We start from the raw sequence: 18,482 nt of genomic DNA, 5'->3' as shown, positions 1-18,482 counted from the left end.
GTATTTTTTATTTATTTTCTCTTTTGTTGTCCTTGTTGTTTTTCATTGTTGATGTAGTTATTATTGTTATTGATGTTGTCATTGTTAGATAGGACAGAGAGAAATGGAGAGAGGAGAGGAAGAAAGAGAGGGGCAGAGAAAGATAGACACCTGCAGACCTGCTTCACCGCTTGTGAAGGGACTCCCCTGCAGGTAGGGAGCCGGGGGCTCGAACCAGGATCCTTATGCCGACCTTATGCTTTGAGCCACCTGCGCTTAACCCACTGAGATACAGTCCGACTCCCTCATCTATGTATTTTTTTTAAATAGTTATTTAATGATTTAGAAGGTTATAAGATTATAGGATATAAAATTGTACTGTCACATGGCACCCATCACCAAAGTTTTATATTCTCCCCATCCATTACCTGCATAATTCTTGTTTTTGAATATTTGAAATTTATTTTAACAGAAAACAATAAAGGTTATTTTTTAATAATTATTTATAAAAAGGAATCACTGACAAACGGCATAGGATAAAAGACTTTGAACACTCCCTCTTTATAAGTTCAAGATTTTCTTTTTTTTTAAATGTGTGTACTAAATATTCACCTATTGTGGTAAGTTCAACTTTATTTCAGAGAGAAATTGTGTTTTTTCTTTCATTTATGTAATTTTTTAAAAAATAGTTATTTAATGATTTAGCAAGTAATAAGATTATAGGATACAGGAGTGTAATGCCACACTGCACTCATGACCAAAGATTGGTGTTCTCCCCACCCAGAGAACCTGCACAATTCTTTTTTTTTGATATTTGAAATTTTATTTTAACAGAAAAGCAATAAAGATTTTTTGTTTTTGTAATTTTTATTTTATTTAACTGACAAAAATCACAGCGTAAGAGAGGGAGTTTGAACCATCTCTCTTTATAAGTTCATGTTTTCCTTATCTTTCTTACTTTTTTTTATGTGAATACTGCCTTTTTACTCACTGTAGTAAGTTCAACTTTATTTCAGAGAGATATGGTATTTGTTTCATTCACCTGTATATTTTCTAAAATATTAGTTGTTTAATGATTTAGTTAAAATATAGTTATCTAATAATTTACATGAATACTGCATATTCATCCATTGTGGTAAGTTCAGCTTTATTTCAGAGAGAAATGGTGTTTTTTTTTTTCTTTTGCATATGTATTTGTTTTAAAAAATAGTTATTTAGTGATTTAGAAAGTTATAAGATTATAGAATATAGGAGTATAATGTCACACTGCACCCATCACCAAAGTTTTGTGTCCTCCCCACTCATATAACCTGCATGATTCTTTTTTTTGAATATTTGAAATTTTATTTTAACAGGAAAGCAATATTTTTTTTCTTTTTATAATTTTTATTTATAAAAAGGAAAGAGTGACAGAAATCATAAGGTAAAAGAGGCAGTTTTAACACACCTTTTATAAGTTTATGTTTTAATTTTCTTTTTCTGTTTTCATATTTATACTGCATATTCACACATTGTGGTGTACAACTTTATTTCAGAGACATATGGTCTTTTTTCATTCATATATGTATTTTCTAAAAAATAGTTACTTAATGATTTTATTAAAAATAGTTATTTCATGATAAGTAAGTATGAGTACTGCATATTCACCTATTGTAGTAAGTTCAGTTTTATTTCAGAGAGAAATGATGTTTTTTCTTTTGTCTACATATTTTTAAAGAAAATAGTTATTTAATGATTTAGAATGATATGATTATAGGATATAGGAGTGTAATGTCACACTGCACCCATCACCAAAGTTTTGTGTTCTCCCTACTCAAATAGCCTGCATCATTGTTTTATCAAGATTTTTTCCTTTTGGTATTTTTTATTTACATAAAGGAGACACTGACAAAAGCCATAGGCTAAGAGAGGCAATTTGAACACTCCCTCTTTCTCAGTTCATGGTTTTATTTACTTTTTTTCATATATATACTGCACATTCACCCATTGTGATAAATTTAGCTTTATTTCAGAGAGAAATTTGTGTTTTTTTCTTTCATCTATGTATTTTTTTTTATTTAAGAAAGTATTAATTAACAAAACCATAGGGTAGGAGGGGTACAATTCCACACAATTCCCACCACCCATTCTCCATATCCCACCCCCTCCCCTGATAGCTTTCCCATTCTCTATCCCTCTGGGAGCATGGACCCAGGGTCATTGTGGGTTGCAGAAGGTAACACTTCCTCATCTATGTATTTTTTAAAAGAATTAGTTAATGATTTAGAAGGTTATATGATTATAGTAAATAGGAGTGCAACTGCTCCCAACACCAAAGCTTTGTGTTCTCCCCAACCAGATAACCTGCATAATTCTTTTTTTTGAATATTTGAAATTTTATTTAAACATAAAACCAATAAAGATTTTCCTTTTTATAATTTTTTATTTATAAAAAGAAAATACTGACAAAAACCATAGGATAAGAGAGGCAGTTTGAACACTCCCTCTTTATCAGTTCATGTTTTTCTTTCTTTTTTTATGTGTATACTGCCTATTCACCACTGTGGTAAATTTAGCTTTATATCAGAGAGAAATGTTGTTTTTCTCTTTCATCTCTATATATTTTAAATAATTATTAATGATTTAGAAGATTATAAAGATTATAGAAATTAGTGTAATGCCACACTGCTCCCATCACCAAAGCTTTGTGCTCTCCCAACCCAGATAAACTGCATAACTTTTTTTTTTTATGGATATTTGAAATTTTATTTTAACAGGAAAGCAATAAAAATTTTTCTTTTTATAATTTTTATTTATAAAAAGGAAACACTGACAAAAGCCATAGGATAAGAGACAGTCTGATCACTCCCTCTTTATAAATTCATGTTTTTCTTTTCTTTTTCTTTTTTTTTTCTTTCATGTGTATACTGCATATTCACCCATTGTGTTCAGTTCAGCTTTATGTCAGAGAGAATAGTTGTTTTTTTTAAATTTATCTATGTGTTTTCTTTAAAATAGTAGTTATTTAATGATTTTGTTAAAATAGTTATTTAATGATTAGTATGAATACTGCATATTCACTCATTGCAGAAATTTCAACTTTATTTCAGAGAGAAATGATGTTTTTTCTTTTGTCTATGTATTTTTTTGAAAAATAGTTATTTATGATTTAGAAGGTTATAAGATTTAGAAGGTTATATAGATAGGATATAAGAGTGTAATTTCACACTGCACCCATCACCAAAGTTTTGTGCTCTGCCCACCCAGATAACCTGCATAATTCTTTTTTTTTGAGTACTTGAAATTTTATTTTAGTAAAAAACAAATACATATTTTTTCTTTTAATAATTTTTATTTATAAAAAGGAAACACTCACAAACACCATAGGTAAAGAGAGGCAGTTTGAACACTCCCTCTTTATCAGTTCATGTTTTTCTTTTCTTTTTTTCATGCATATTCACACATTGTGGTAAATTTAGCTTTAGTTCAGAGAAATGGTGTTTTTTTCTTTCATCTATGTATTTTTTAGATTATAAGATTATAGGAATTAGGTGTAATTAATTTTATATATAAAAAGGAAACACTGACAAAAGCCATAGGATAAGAGAGGCAGTTTGAACACTCCCTCTTTATCAGTTCATGTTTTTTTTTTTTTTCATGTGTATACTGCCTTTTCATCCATTGTGCTAAGGTCCCTTTTATTTCAGAGAGAAATGGTGTTTTTTTCTTTCCTCTTTGTATTTTATTAAATAATTAGTTATTTAATGATTTAGAAGGTTATAAGATTATAGGAAATAGGAGTGTAATGTCACACTGCTCCTATCACCAAAGCTTTGTGTTCTTCCCACCCAGACAACCTGCATAATTCTTTCTTTCTGAGTAATTGAAATTTTATTTTAACAGGAAACCAATAAAGTTTTTTTCTTTTTATAATTTTTATTTATAAAAAGGAAACACTGACAAAAACCATAGGATAAAAGAGACAGTTTGAATACTCCCTCTTTATAAATTCATTTCTTCTTTCTTTTTTTTTTTTTCATGTGTATACTGCATATTCACCCATTGTGGTAAGTTCAGGTTTATTTGAGAAAAACTGTTTTTTTTTCTTTCATCTATGTATTTTTTTAAATTAGTGATTTAATGATTTAGAAGGTTATAAGATTTGAAAGGACATATGTTTCTAGGAATTCTCCCATTTCATCCAGATTTTCTAGCTTGGTGGCATATAGTTCTTCATTGAAGTTTCACATAATTTTCTGAATTTCTGTGATGTTATTTGTGATATCTCCTCTATTGTTTACAATTCTATTTATTTATTTGTGGTCTGTCTTGGGGTTTTCAATCTTGTTAATTTTTTCAAAGAACCAATATTTGGCTTCATTGATCTTTTGTACAATTCTCTTATTTTCGATGTTGTTTATTTCTGCTCTAATTTTAGTTATTTCCGTTCTGCTGGTTGCTTTAGGGTTCTTTTGTTCCTCTCCCGCTTACTGCACCTTAAGGTGTGCAGTAAGGTCATTTATTTGAGCTTTTTCTTATTCTTTAATATGTGATTGTATGGCTATGAGTTTCTCTTTCAATACTGCTTTAGCTGTGCCCCAAAGATTTTCATAGCTTGTGTCTTTATTTTCATTTGTTTCCAGGAACATTTGAATTTCTTGCTTGAGTGCCTCTCTGACCCAGTGGTTCTTAAGCAGCATGTTGTTGAGTTTTCAAAATCTGTGACTTTTAGTAATTTTCAGTTTGTTGTTGAATGTTAGTTTTACTCCACTGTGGTCTGAGAAGATAATTGGGATGATTTCAATGCTCTTGAATTTGTTGATACTATTTTTGTGGCCTGACTTGTGGTCTATCCTTGAGGATGTGCTGTGCAGATTTTAAAAGAAGGTATATTCCTCTTTTGGGGGGTGAAGAACTCTGAAAATGTCCAGAGGTCTAGTCCGTCTATCTCTTCATTGAATTTTCTTGTTTCTTTGTTGATTCTTTGCTTTGTTGATCTAAGTGTCAGAGTGGGGTTTTAAAGTATCCCACTATTATTGTATTGATGTATGTTTGTAGTTCTTTCAGTAATGTTTGATATACTTAGATGGTTCCTCATTGGGTAGATAGATATTAATAATTGTTAAATCTTCTTGGTTGACTGATCCTCTAATAATTATGTAATGTCCTTGCCTATCTTTTATTACTTTATTTAATTTAAAGTCTATGGTGTCAGAGATGAGTATAGCTGTTCCTGCCTTTTTTTATGGTCCATTATCCTGCATGATAGTTTTCCATCCTTTCAATTTGTCTGTTTGTCTTGTTGGGTCAGGTGGGATTCTTGCAAGCAGAAATTTTATTTTTAAGAGGAAAGCAAGAAAGATTTTTCTTTCTATAATTTTTATTTATAAGAAGGAAACACTGACAAAAACCATAGGATAAGAGAGGCAGTATGAATGTACTCTCTTTATAAATTCATGTTTTTTTTTTTTAAAGAAAGGATTAATTAACAAAACCACAGGGTAGGAGGGGTACAACTCCACACAATTCCCACCACCCAATCTCTATATCCCACCCCCTCCCCTGATAGCGTTCCCATTCTCTATCCTTCTGGGAGCATGAACCCAGGGTCATTGTGGGTTGCAGAAGGTAGAAGGTCTGGCTTCTGTAATTGCTTCCCCGCTGAACATGGGCGTTGACTGGTCGGTCCATACTCCCAGTCTTCCTCTCTCTTTCCCTAGTAGGGTGTGTCTCTGGGGAAGCGGAGCTCCAGGACAAATTGGTGGGGTCTTCAATCCAGGGAAGCCTTGCCAGCATCCTGATGGCATCTGGAACCTGGTGAATGAAAAGAGAGTTAACATACGAAGCCAAACAAATTGTTGAGCAATCATGGACCCAAAGCTTGGAATAGTGGAGAGGAAGTGTTAGGGAGGTACTCACTGCAAACGCTAGTGTACTTCTGCTTTCAGGTATATATTTTGCAATAGTTTATGGATACGTGTGAACATAAGCTCTCTCTCACAGAAACTGGTGTATATCTAGGTTATGGGACATTGTTAGAAAGTGTATTTGATATGCGGACTCTCTCAAAAGCCTAGACCAAGTAGATTAGAAGCATCCAATAGCACAGCTATATACAAGATACTGGATAATGAACAGCAAACCATAACAAAAGGACTTTTCAAAGTTAACCCAATTACCAAATAATGTGATGATAACATTAACTATCGATTGTCTTTTTGAACACTAAGACAGCAGGAACCTCACATCTCCACTATAGAGCCCCTACTTCCCCCAGTCCTGGAACCCTTGGATAGGGCCCACTTTCCCATATGCCTCTCCCAATCCATACCAAATAATATTGCATCCACCAGTCACAACCTAACCAATGCAACGATTGCCACCTCAACATGCTTCACCTCAGACTGTGTCCAGTGATTTCACGTGTGGAATGACAACCCTTCAGCTTCATTACTCAGGTATATATTTTGCAGTAGTTTATGGATACGTGTGAACATATGCTCTCTCTCACAGAAACTGGTGTATATCTAGCTTTTGGGACTTTGTTAGAAAGTGAACCACCTGAGATGAAATTAGAGTATACTATGAAAGGAAAGGTCTCACCCAAGTAATGAAGCTGAAGGGTTGTCATCCCACACGTGAAGTCTCTGGACACAGTCTGAAAAGATGATGTAGAAAGAAAAAATAAAAGACAAAAAAAAGATAATGCAATTGAAAAACAGTATTAAGCAAATTAAAATAAAATCTACCTCGATCTTCAACATAGATAACCTATATATATATATATATATATATATATATATATATATATATATCTCCAATTCTTTCACATACCTATTTAATTCAAAAATGTGATTATACTGAACATGCTGTTTGGTTGCATACTTTTTCACTTAGTGGCATGGAAACTATTCATAAAAATTCCTCACGTCAAAAAATTAGTGATTTAATGATTTAGACTGTTATAAGATTATAGAATATAGGAGTGTAATGTCACACTGCACCCATCACCAAAGTTTTGTGTTCTCCCTACCCAGATAACTTATATCATTCTTTCATTTTTTGAGTATTTTAAATTTTATTTTAGCAGGAAACCCATAAAGATTTTTTCTTTTTATAATTTTTATTTATAAAAAGGAAACACTGACAAAAGCCATAGGATAAGAGAGGCAGTATGAACACTCCACCTTTATAAGTTCATGTTTTTATTTCTTTTTTTCATGTGTATACTGCCTTTCTGGGGGATTTTTTAAATTTTTATTATTGGTTTAGTAATGATTAACAAGACTGTATAATAACAGGGGCACAATTCCATACACTTCCCACCACCAGATTTCTGTATCCCATCCCCTCCATTAGAAGCTTCCCTATTTTTTAATAGTTTTTATTTATAAAAAGGAAACACTGACAAAAGCCATAGGAAAGAGGGGTGCAACCCCACACAATTCCCACCACTAGAATTCCCTTCCGCTGGTAGCTTTACTATTCTTTATCCCACTGGTAGCATGGACCAAAGGACATTCTGGGGTGCTGAAAGTGGAAGGTCTGGCTTCTATAATTTAGTTCATGTTTTTCAATGTCATATCTCACAAATAGCTGAGACCATCTGGCAGTTGGCTTGAACCTCCCTGCCTCACAATATCCTGTCCTTCCTTCATACATTATTTTACTGGGAAGATTATGGTTTACAGGACAGTTGTTGAAATATAAGTACAGTTCATATGACCTTGTAATAGGTGTCTGCACACCACTCCCTAAACTTATAGATTTAATTTCAGAACCAAGTACAAATAGGGAAAATTCACGATGCAGCTTGAACTGGGTGTGGAGTATTACACAAAAGCACAGTTCTCTGGGAAAGGAAGAAATGAGGGGGGTAGAGAGGGTATTAGATACTCAGTGCATGATAATGAAAATTTAGGTGATGGGTTCTTTACCTTTTATTTATTTATTTATTTATTTATTTATTTATTTATTTTTGACATCCCATTATTCCTTTAGGGACTATTCGTCCGTTTATATTATACTATATATGTGAATACAAATGTGTATTATGTCTATATTCTTTTAAGAATATTAATGATTTGATATTGATTTACAAAATTCCAAGATAATAGGTGTTAAATTATACACCTTTCCCACCACAAGAGTTCCATGTCAATGGGCTGTTATTTCTGTCTATTTATATTTATATATTTTTTCCTATTTTTAATATGATCCAGCTTTATCTTTCTATGTCACACCTACTACTTCCAAGTGTCTTTCCTTCTCTCCCTCTCTCTCTCTCTTTCTCTCTCTCTCCAGCACCTAATGGAATTGGAGTTCAGAGACCTTTGGTTATATTTTCTTACCATTTATACCTCTGGGGTTATGTATGGACCAAAAATTTTTATAGGGTACAGAAGGTGAAAGGTCTGGGTTTTTTAACTGAGGCAACCAATTTTAATTATGATGAATAATGGTTACAGGATTATAACATTACAGGATATAGTTTCATATTGCACCCACCACCAAAGTTCTGTGACCCGGTCTCCCCAGGAGAGTCAGATAGTCATCATAGTTCTCAGAGTCTTAGAGACACTTTTGCTTACTTCTGGATTTTATTTGTGAGTTGATATGTATTTGTTCTCTAGATTGCACATGTGAAGCCATCCAGTAATTATCTTTCATCTCTGCTCATATTGCTAAGCATAGTGACATCCAGTTCCATCAATTTTGTCCCAAGGGACACAATATCATATTGTTGATTTTAGGGCGGTATTCCATGAAGTATATATTGTATGAGAACAACAACAGCTACGACTACTGCTGCTGCTACTACTTCTCTTCCTCCTCATCCTCTTTTCTTTTATGCATCTTTACTTTTGTGTCCAGGTTTGTTGTTGGAGCTCAAATCCACTGCTCCTGGAGGCCTTTTTAAAAAATTTTATTGGATACGAAATAGAGAGGGAGAGAGAGGGATAGAGAGGGAGAGAGACACAGAGACACCTGAAGACTTACTTCACTTGCTTGTGAACTGACCCCCCCACCCCCAGCAGGTGGCTAGTCAGGCACTTGAACTGGATCCTTGTGTGAGTCCTTTTTTTTGTACTATGTGCACCACCTCCTGGCCCCCACGTTTGTTCTTTTCCTTTCTTTTTTTTTCTTTTTTACTAGATTTTTTCCCCTTTTTTACTAGCTCAGCTCTGGCTTATGGTGGTACAGGAGATTGAACCTGTGACTTTGGACCCTCAGGCATGAGAATTATGTTTGCATAACCATTATGCTGTCCACCCTACACCTACCTTACCCCATAACTTCTTTTTAAAAATTTTTATTTATAAAAAGGAAACACTGACAAAACAATAAGATAAGAGAGGTGCAACTCCACACAATTCCCACCATCAGAACTCTGTATCCCATCCCCTCCCCTGATGGCTTTCCTATTCTTTATCCCTCTGGGAGTATGGACCCAGGGTCATTATGGGGTGCAGAAGGTGGAAGGTCTGACTTCTGTAATTGCTTCCCCACAGAACATGGGTTTGGGTGTTGATAGGACGATTCTGGGGAAAGAGGTCTCCAGGACACATCAGTAGAGTCGTCTGCCAAAGGAATTCCAATTGGCATCATGATAACATCTGGAACCTGATTGCTGAAAAAGAGTTAAGCTATAAAGCAGAACAAATTGTTGACCAATCATAAACCTTAAGGCTGTAATAGTACAGATGAAGATTGGGGGCTCTCCATTTTGTAGATAGTTAGTAGACCTGTTTTAGTTACATTCTGAAGGGCTCATGACTACTCATTTGTTTTTTTCTTTTTTCTTTTTTCCCTGAGCTTGACATCTGATATGCACGTGGATCCAAGTTATTGTCTGGAGAGATGATGTCATGACTCATCCCATAAGTTCTTTATCCAGTCATTTGTTGATGGAATTTAGGCTGTTTCCACTTTCGCTGCTGTGAATAATACAATTATGAACATAGGGGAGCATATGTCCCTTCAAGTTAGTGTTTGCATGTCCTTTGGATCATTCAAAAGAGTGGTATTGTTGGGTTAAAATGTTTGGGTTTGCTTAAGGACTAACCATACAGTCTTCCACAGGGGATGCACCAGTTTGCATTCCCACCAACAATGTATCAGAATCCCTCCCCCCTTTTTTCTTCTCTCTCTCTCTTTCTTTCTTTTCCTCTTTATTTCTTTATTTTTCTCTTTCTTTTTTTTTACCTCTAGGGTTATCACTTACATTATGAATTCACTGCTCCTGGTGGCCATTTTTCCCATTTATTTACTTATTTATTTTATTGATCATATTGCTCTGTCCATTTTTTCCTCCTTTTTCCAATGCCTGTGCTTCTTTTGTGGCAGTTGTTTGTGTTTCCAATTCTATTCTACCACTGATGAACTCATTTAGAGTTGAAGTTTTTTTTTTTTTTTTTCTGTAGGACTCTTTTTCATAATTCTTACAGTCAAGATTTGTTTCTGCATGTTTGGGACAGTTTTAATTTTTCCTCTATAATGAAAACTAATTTAGCATGGTAGAGTATTTGTGGCTGGTGATCTTTATCTTTTAGTACAGTGAATGTCATTCCATTCTCTTATTCCTAATGTTTGTGGCGAGAAATATGGGGGTTCTGCCTTTGTATGTCAAATTCTTTTTTCCTCTTGTGGCCTGCATTAGCTTTTCTTAGTCTTTGCTTTTGGTTCATTTTTCAGTGTTGTGTCCTGGTGAGGTCATTTTAAATTAAAAGTCCTGTGTGTTTACTGAGCTTCCTCTTATGTTTATATTTTTAGTATTTCTCAGCTTTGCAAAATTACTGCTCTGACTTCTTTGTACATGATCTCTGCTCCTTTCTTCTTTTCATCTTTAGATATTCTAGTAACTTTGGCTTTTTTTTTCTGATGGAGTCCACTGCTTAATACAGAATTTCTTCATTTTTCATAAGACTTTCCTCTACAAAATGCTTGCACTAAGAGAGTGTGGTGATTTTATCTTTTAACCTGGATATTCTCTTCCTAAAAATTATTCTATTTCCTAGGTATCCTGTGTAATCCCTAAAGCCCTCTAGAACATTCTTCACGTCATGTAACTCTATTCAAAGTTTTCTCTGTAAATTTTGTAGCTCTTTCATGAAATGTTCTCTAAGATTGTGTATTTGTGTTTATATGTGATGCTTGGAGTCCACTTATTTATTTTTTAAAATTTTATTACTTTTATTTATTTATTTATTGAATAGAGACAGCCAGTAATTGAGAGGGAAAGTGGTGATAGAGAGGGAGAGAGACAGAGAAACACCTGCAACCCTGCTTCACCATTTGTGAAGCTTTCCCCCTGCAGGTAGGGACCAGGGGCTTGAACTTGGGTCCTTGAGCACTGTATCATGTGCGCTCCACCAGGTGTACCACCACCCAGCCCCAAGTCTTGGATTGCCTTAATAGTGTTTTCTGAGATCAAACTCAGACATTTTTTTCAAATCTTTTTGTCCATGTTTTGCTTAAATGTGGCATTTGCTGTTTACCCAGCAGATAACGCTGTTTCTCTTTTTTTGATTATGTCTTTGTGGGTTGAGCATCTATCATAGTCACTTGTGTGGTTTTAGAAAGTGAGTTTTTATTGCCTTGTTCCATATTTTATCTTGGGCTCTCATAGCCCATTTCCACCATATGAATAGGTACACAGCTTTTTATTCTGGTGAGTAACCTACTGTCCTCTGCAACTTGGACTAGTCCAGTGAGTTCTTCCCTGTGACTCAGAATAGTGCCAGCTTCCAAGTGTCAGTTCCTAGCTCAAAGTGTTTATGCAGGGCCTCCCTCCCCAATTCTGTACAGTATACACACTTTTGTCTCCTTGATTTTCTCCAAACCCCTTGTTAATGCAATGTTGTAATATTTCTTCCTCCTCCTCCTCCTCCTCCTCCTCTTATTCTTCTTCTTCTCCTTTTATCTGGTTGTTTCAGAGCATGATTTTTCAGTCACAGTTACTCCATGGCCACACCCCAGATGACTCAGCTATTCTCTTTTAGTATTTTGAATATTTGATTTGGGGCTGAATGGTGATGCACCTGTTAGAGTGCATGTATTATCAAGTGCAGTGACATTGTTGCTACCTGAAAAGGGAAGATTCACAAGCAGTGAAGCAGTGCTGCTGGTGTTTCTACTGTTCTTTCCCTATTTCCACTTTCCTATCAACTTATCTTTGACCTATCAATCAAAATAAGAAACATAAAAAACTATCCTACTTAATTCTAGGGTTTGTGATGAGAAATCTAAGAAAGTCAGATAGCCCTGTATGTCACTTTCTTCCTTTCCATAGCAGCCTGTAAAGTTTTTCTTCTTTTTTCTTTTATGTTTTTTTTAAATCTTTATTATTGGGTAGAGATGGAAATTGAGAAGGAAGGGGGGATATATAGATATATAGTGTCACAGAGACACTTGCAGCCCTGCTTCACAACTTGTGAAGCTTCCCCCCATAGGTGGGCACCAGCAGCTTGCACCTGGGATCTTATGCACTGTAGTGTGAGTGCTCAACTAGGTGCATCACTACCTTCCTCCCCATAATGTTTTTCTTTGTCTTAATTTTTTGATAATATTACTATAATATGTCTTAGAGCATTTTGGACTTAGAAACATGATATTTGTACAGGTTCCTGGATATGTATCTATGTTTTGAATGTTGTCTGTGTTTGATCAATTTTTATTGTGATTTCTTTGAATATGATTTCTGTTCCTTTCTCCCGCCCCCTCCTCCTCAAGTAGTCTAGTCACTCTTTCTTTTTTATGTTTTATTTTATTTTTTATTTACTTATTTTTAAAGGAGACATTAACAAAACCATAGGGTAGGAGGGGTACAACACCACACAATTCCCACTGCCAGATCTCTATATCCCATCCCCTCCCCTAATAGCTTTCCTATTCTTTATCCCTCTGGTAGTATGGACCCAAGGTCATTGTGGGTTGCAGAAGGTGGGAGGTCTGGCTCCTATAATTGCTTCCCCACTGAACATGGGCGTTGACTGGTTGATCCATACTCCCAGCCTGCCTCTCTCTTTCCTTATTAGGATGGGTTTTTGGGGAAGCAGAGCTCCAGTACTCATTGGTAGCGTCCTCTGTCCAGGGGATTCTGGTCGGCATCCTGCTGGCATCTGGAACCTGGTGGCTGAAAAGAGAGTGAGCATACAAAGCCAAACAAATTATTGAATAATTATGGAAGTAAAGACTGAAATAGTACAGATGAAGTGTTGAGGGGTACTTACTGCAGACTATTGTGTACTTTTGCTTTTCTCTGTAAATTTTATAGCTCTTTCATGAAATGTTCCCTAAGATTATGTATTTGTGTTTATATGTTATGCTTGGAGTCTATTTATTTATTTTTAAAAATTTGATTACTTTCATTTATTTATTGGACAGAGACAGCCAGAAGTTGAGAGGGAAAGGGGTGATAGAGGAGAGAGATGGAGAGACACCTGCAGCCCTGCTTTATCATTTTTGAAGCTTTCCCCCTGCAGGTGGGTACCAGGGGCATAAACGTGGGTCCTTGAGCACTATATCATGGGTGCTCCACCATCACCTGGACACATATCTTGAACTTTCTTAATACTGTTTTCTGAGATCAAACTCAGACATTTTTTTTCCAAATCTTTTTGTTGATGTTTTGCTTAAATGTGGTATTTGCTGTTTAGCCTGCAGATGACTCTGTTTCTCTTTTTTTTCATTATGTCTTTGTGGGTTGAGCATCTATCATAGTCATTTGTGTTGTTTTAGGCAGTGAGTTTTTATTCCCTTGTTCCAGACTTTATTTTGGGCTCTCATAGCCCATTTCCACCATATATTCGAATAGGTACACAGCTTTTTTATTATTTATTTTATTTATTTATTCCTTTTTGTTGCCCTTGTTGTTTTATTGTTGTAGTTATTATTGTTGTTGTCGTTGTTGGATAGGACAGAGACAAATGGAGAGAGGAGGGGAAGACAGAGAGGAGGAGAGAAAGATAGACACCTGCACACCTGCTACACCGCCTGTGAAGCAACTCCCCTGCAGGTGGGGAGCCGGGGTTCGAACCGGGATCCTTATGCCAGTCCTTGTGCTTTGCGCCACCTGCGCTTAACCTGCTGTGCTACAGCCCGACTCCTGGCCCACAGCTTTTGATTCTGTTGAGTAACCTGCTGTCCTCTGCTAATTAGACTAGTTCTGTGAGTTCTTCCCTGTGATTCAGAATAGTGTCAGCTTCCAAGTGTCAGTTCCTAGCTCAACATATTTATGCGGGGCCACCCCCCCAATTCTGTACAGTATACACACTTTTGTCTCCTTGATTTTCTCCAAACCCCTTGTTAATGCAATGTTGTAATATTCTTTCTTCTTCTTCTTCTTGTCCTTCTCCTTCTCCTCCTCCTCTTCCTCCTCCTCCATCTCTTCCTTCTCCTCCTCCCCCTCCTCCTCCTCTTCTCCCTTCTCCTCCTCCTCCTCCTGCTCCTCCTTCTCCTCCTCCTCCTGCTCCTCCTCCTCCTCCTTCTTCTTGTCCTTTTATCTGGTTGTTTCAGAGCATGATTTTTCAGTCACAGTTACTCCATGGCCACACCCCAGATGTCTCAGCTGCTATTCTCTTTTAATATTTTGAATATTTGATTTGGCGCTTACTGGTGGTGCACCTGTTAGTGTGCATGTATTATCAAGTGCAGTGACATTGTTGCTACCTGAAAAGGGAAGATTTACAAGCAGTGAAGCAATGCTGCAGGTGTTTCTCCTGTTCTTTCCCTATTTCCACTCTCCTATAAACTTATCTTTGTCCTATCAAACAAAATAAGAAACATAAAAAATTATACCACTTAATTCTAGGGTTTGTTATGAGAAATCTAGGGAAGCCAGAAAGCCCAGTCTTTGTATGTAACTTTCTTCCTTTCCATAGCAGCCTGTAAAGTTTTTTTTTTCTTTTATGTTTTTTTTAAATCTTTATCATTGGGTGGAGACAGAATTTGAGAGGAAAGGGGGAGATAGATAGATAGATAGAATCAGAGAGACACTTGCAGCCCTGCTTCACCACTCGTGAAGCTTCCCCCCGTAGGTGGGCACCAGCAGCTTGCACCTGGGATTTTATGCACTGTAGTGTGAGTGCTCAACTAGGTGCATCACTACCTTCCTCCCCATAATGTTTTTCTTTGTCTTCATTATTTGATAATTTTACTATGATATGTCTTAGACCATTTTGGACTTAGAAACATGATATTTGCACAGGTTTCTGGATATGTATCTATGTTTTGAATGTTGTCTGTGTTTGATCAATTTTTATTGTGATTTCTTTGAATATGATTTCTGTTCCTTTCTCCCCCTCCTCCTCCTCAAGTAGTCTAGTCACTCTTTTTCTTTTTTATGTTTTATTTTATTTTTTGTTTGTTTATTTTAAAAGGAGACATTAACAAAACCATAGGGTAGGAGAGGTACAACTCCACACAATTCCCACCACCAGATCTCTATATCCCATCCCCTCTCCTGATAGCTTTCCCATTCTCTATCCCTCTGGGAGTATGGACCCAAGATCATCGTGGGTTGCAGAAGGTGGAAGGTCTAGTCTCTATAATTGCTTCCCCACTTTACATGGGCACTGACTGGTAGATCCATACTCCCAGCCTGCCTCTCTCTTTCCTTATTAGGATGGGTTTTTGGGGAAGCAGAGCTCCAGGACTCATTGGTAGTGTCCTCTGTCTAGGGGAGTTTGGTCGGCATCCTGCTGGCATCTGGAACCTGGTGGCTGAAAAGAGAGGTAACATACAAAGCCAAACAAATTATTGAATAATTATGGAACTAAAGGCTGGAATAGTGCAGATGAAGTGTTGAGGGGTTACTCACGGCTAACCCTTGTGTACTTTTGCTTTCAGGTATATATTTTAACCTAGTTTATGGATATGTGTGAACATATGCTCTATCTCAGGGGACCTGGTCTATATCTAGGATTTGGGACTTTGTTAGAAAGTGAACCATGTGGAATGGAATTAGAGAATACTATGAAAGGAAAGGTGTCACCTGAGTAATGAAGCTAAAGTGTTGTCATTCCACACCTGAAGTCTCTGGACACAGTCTGAAGTGAAGCCTGCTGAGGTGGCACTCGAGTTGATTAGGTTGTGATCAGCGGATGCAATGTTATTTTATATGACTTGAGAGAAGCATGCAGGAAATCATGCCTCACCCTGAGTTCCAGGACTAGGGGAAATATAGGCTCTATAGAGGAAATGTGAGGTTCCTGTTGTCTTAGGGTTCAAGAAGATGATGGATAGTCGTTGTTATCATCACAATATTTGGTAATTGGGTTAACTTTAATAAGTCCCTCTGTTAGGATTTGCTGTACAAAACCCAACATCTTGTATATAGCTGTGGCACTGGTTGCTTCTCCCTGGTCTAGACTTTTGAGTCAACATATCAATGACTCAGCCTATGTATTAAAAAGACTCAGTCTGTGTTTTAAAAAGTTCAAGACATGCAATCAATTTTCCCCATCTCATATTAATTAAATAGTGATTTATATGACTACAATTTAATGGAAGTATACACCACCATAGACACCATTCCCACCACCAAAAGACCCTGTCCCCTCCCACTCCCCTGCCGCCCCAGAAGCCGAATGCCCACCCTCCCCCTCCCTCACCACAGGGTTTTTACTTTGGTGCCCTACTTAAATTTAGTCAGATCCTGCTTTTAGTTTCTCTTTCAGATCTTCTCTCTCAACTTTTGTTGATGAGTGGGATCATCCCATACTCATCTTTATCTTTCTGACTTAGCTCACTTAACTCCTTCTAGCTCTGTCCAAGATGGGTCAGAGAAGGTTCCTTTCTTGTTCTTAATAGCTACATTAATAGTATTCCATTGTGTATATATACCACAGCTTTCTCAGCTACTCATCTGTTGTTGGGCATCTAGATTGCTTCCAGGTTTTAGGCATTATAAATTGTGCTGCTATAAACATAGGTGTACACAGGCATCTTGGCTCTGCCCCCTCCAGTCACTCTTATATTTGTCTTTCTGATGGAGCTTTCTGTTTAAGGTTGAATTGCTTACTATTTCCCAAATCATTCCTTACCAACATCTTAGAATTCACAGACCAAGACTGAGTATTTGAGGGTGTGTGCTCTTATAGCCCTGGTAATCTCTGCTTCTCATGATTTATTCTATTTCCTAGATCAAATACTTGAACCATAACTGCACTCAAATTGTCCTTAACTCACTGTAACCCTAGGGTTTTTTTCTTTCTTGCTTTCTAGTCTTTTTCATGAACCCTATTTGTTGTTACTCTTTTGTACTCTGTAACTCTTTAATATAATCTCTAAATTCCTGGATATTTTTCTGCATATGTTTAGATTCTTCAAGCACTCTCATAATATGTTTTCTTAATCCTATCCTTGATATGTTCTCCAGATGTGTGTATATCTACTTGTCTGTAAGCACTGCCATTGTGATAGCTTGGTTCCATCTCAATTTTCACTGTCAGTCCAGTTTCTTTTGTTGAGCCACCAGTTAGGTTTGTGGCTGCAGTGTTGGATTTCCCTGTTTATATTTCAGAATGTTAGCAGAGTGAATCTCTCTCTCACCCTTTTTCTGCCTACTGGTCACTTGTGCCTGCACCCACCTATGGCTAAGTGAGTTTCTTTAGAAGCCCCAGCTGTGTTTTGATGAGATATCAGGTGATTTTTTTCATTGTCTTTTCTAATGTTGTTTTTTTTTTTTTTTGGGGGGGGGCGGCGGCTTAGCCATACAGTTGTTGCTACTCTATGGTCATGCCTTTGGAAGTTCCCTTGGTGCTTTCTCTTTTAATTATGGGCAAATTTGAAAAACTGTTCCCTTAGTTAGTACATATGAGGTGTTGTTGAACTCGGAGAGATAAGGAGAATCTCTACAATTGATACTTGACTCAAAATTGGCAATATCAGTGTATTAACTATATTGAGGGGTATTTATAGTGACAGATTCTCCTCTTGAATTAAGAATATTTAATAACAGATACTACTGGATTGAGGTATGCATTCTCAGGAAACACTTGACATTTTTGACACAAGTTCTCCATGCATGCAAGGATTTTGATTTCAGTCCTCAGGATTTCAGAGATACTCCAAGAGAACAAACTTCCAACATATCTGATTCTCATGGTCTTTTCTGTATTCTTTACAGGACTTCCCAGTGGAACATGTCAGTGGTAAGTACTCTGAATCCTTCAGCAGCTGAGGACACAATATAGACAAGTCTTGGGGGGCTTGCCTGTGAGTTTTAGTTTCTCCAAAGCCCTGACTCCATGGTGGGAATGGCTCAGGGTCTATACTGATGGAAAAGCTCACTTCCAGAGAGCTAAAGTGGCCCCATTTTCTCAGACTATGGAGTAGTTATGGTCATAGGTGCAGTGGGTCTGTGTGTTACATTATGTTATCATAGCACTAAAAGGTTTTATTACTTCACAGAATACTTTGATGTCTTTAAATACAAACCACAGCTATCATGAAATAATTCACATGAGAAATGCAAAATGGAACAGAGTGAGCCAAAGACACACTATAGAAAATTAGACTTT

The 18,482-nt window shown here is 36.5% G+C and overlaps 1 protein-coding gene and 1 long non-coding RNA gene across 7 annotated transcripts in view; one reads left to right on the top strand and one right to left on the bottom strand.

The window, feature by feature from the left end:
• The window catches only part of LOC132540441 (uncharacterized), a 143,835-nt gene that overhangs the window by 41,358 nt on the left and 83,995 nt on the right, over window positions 1–18,482 (bottom strand). The gene's annotated exons all lie outside the window — the stretch shown is intronic.
• Window positions 1–18,482, top strand: part of LOC132540435 (uncharacterized) — a 53,590-nt gene that overhangs the window by 1,388 nt on the left and 33,720 nt on the right. For all 6 annotated transcript variants that reach the window (XR_009551622.1, XM_060198163.1, XM_060198164.1 and 3 more), the window contains exon 3: window positions 18,089–18,113. Coding sequence is in view for 5 of the 6 variants with exons in the window: in XM_060198163.1 (XP_060054146.1) it covers window positions 18,089–18,113 (25 nt within the window). In the remaining variant the exon portion in view is untranslated. The remainder of the gene's footprint in view (window positions 1–18,088; window positions 18,114–18,482) is intronic.

This window comes from Erinaceus europaeus, chromosome 9 (assembly GCF_950295315.1).
Source record: "Erinaceus europaeus chromosome 9, mEriEur2.1, whole genome shotgun sequence".
In the NCBI taxonomy this organism is placed as follows: Eukaryota; Metazoa; Chordata; class Mammalia; order Eulipotyphla; family Erinaceidae; genus Erinaceus; species Erinaceus europaeus.
The sequence above is the reverse complement of the archived record's forward strand: the minus strand, read 5'-3'. Positions and strand labels throughout refer to the sequence as shown.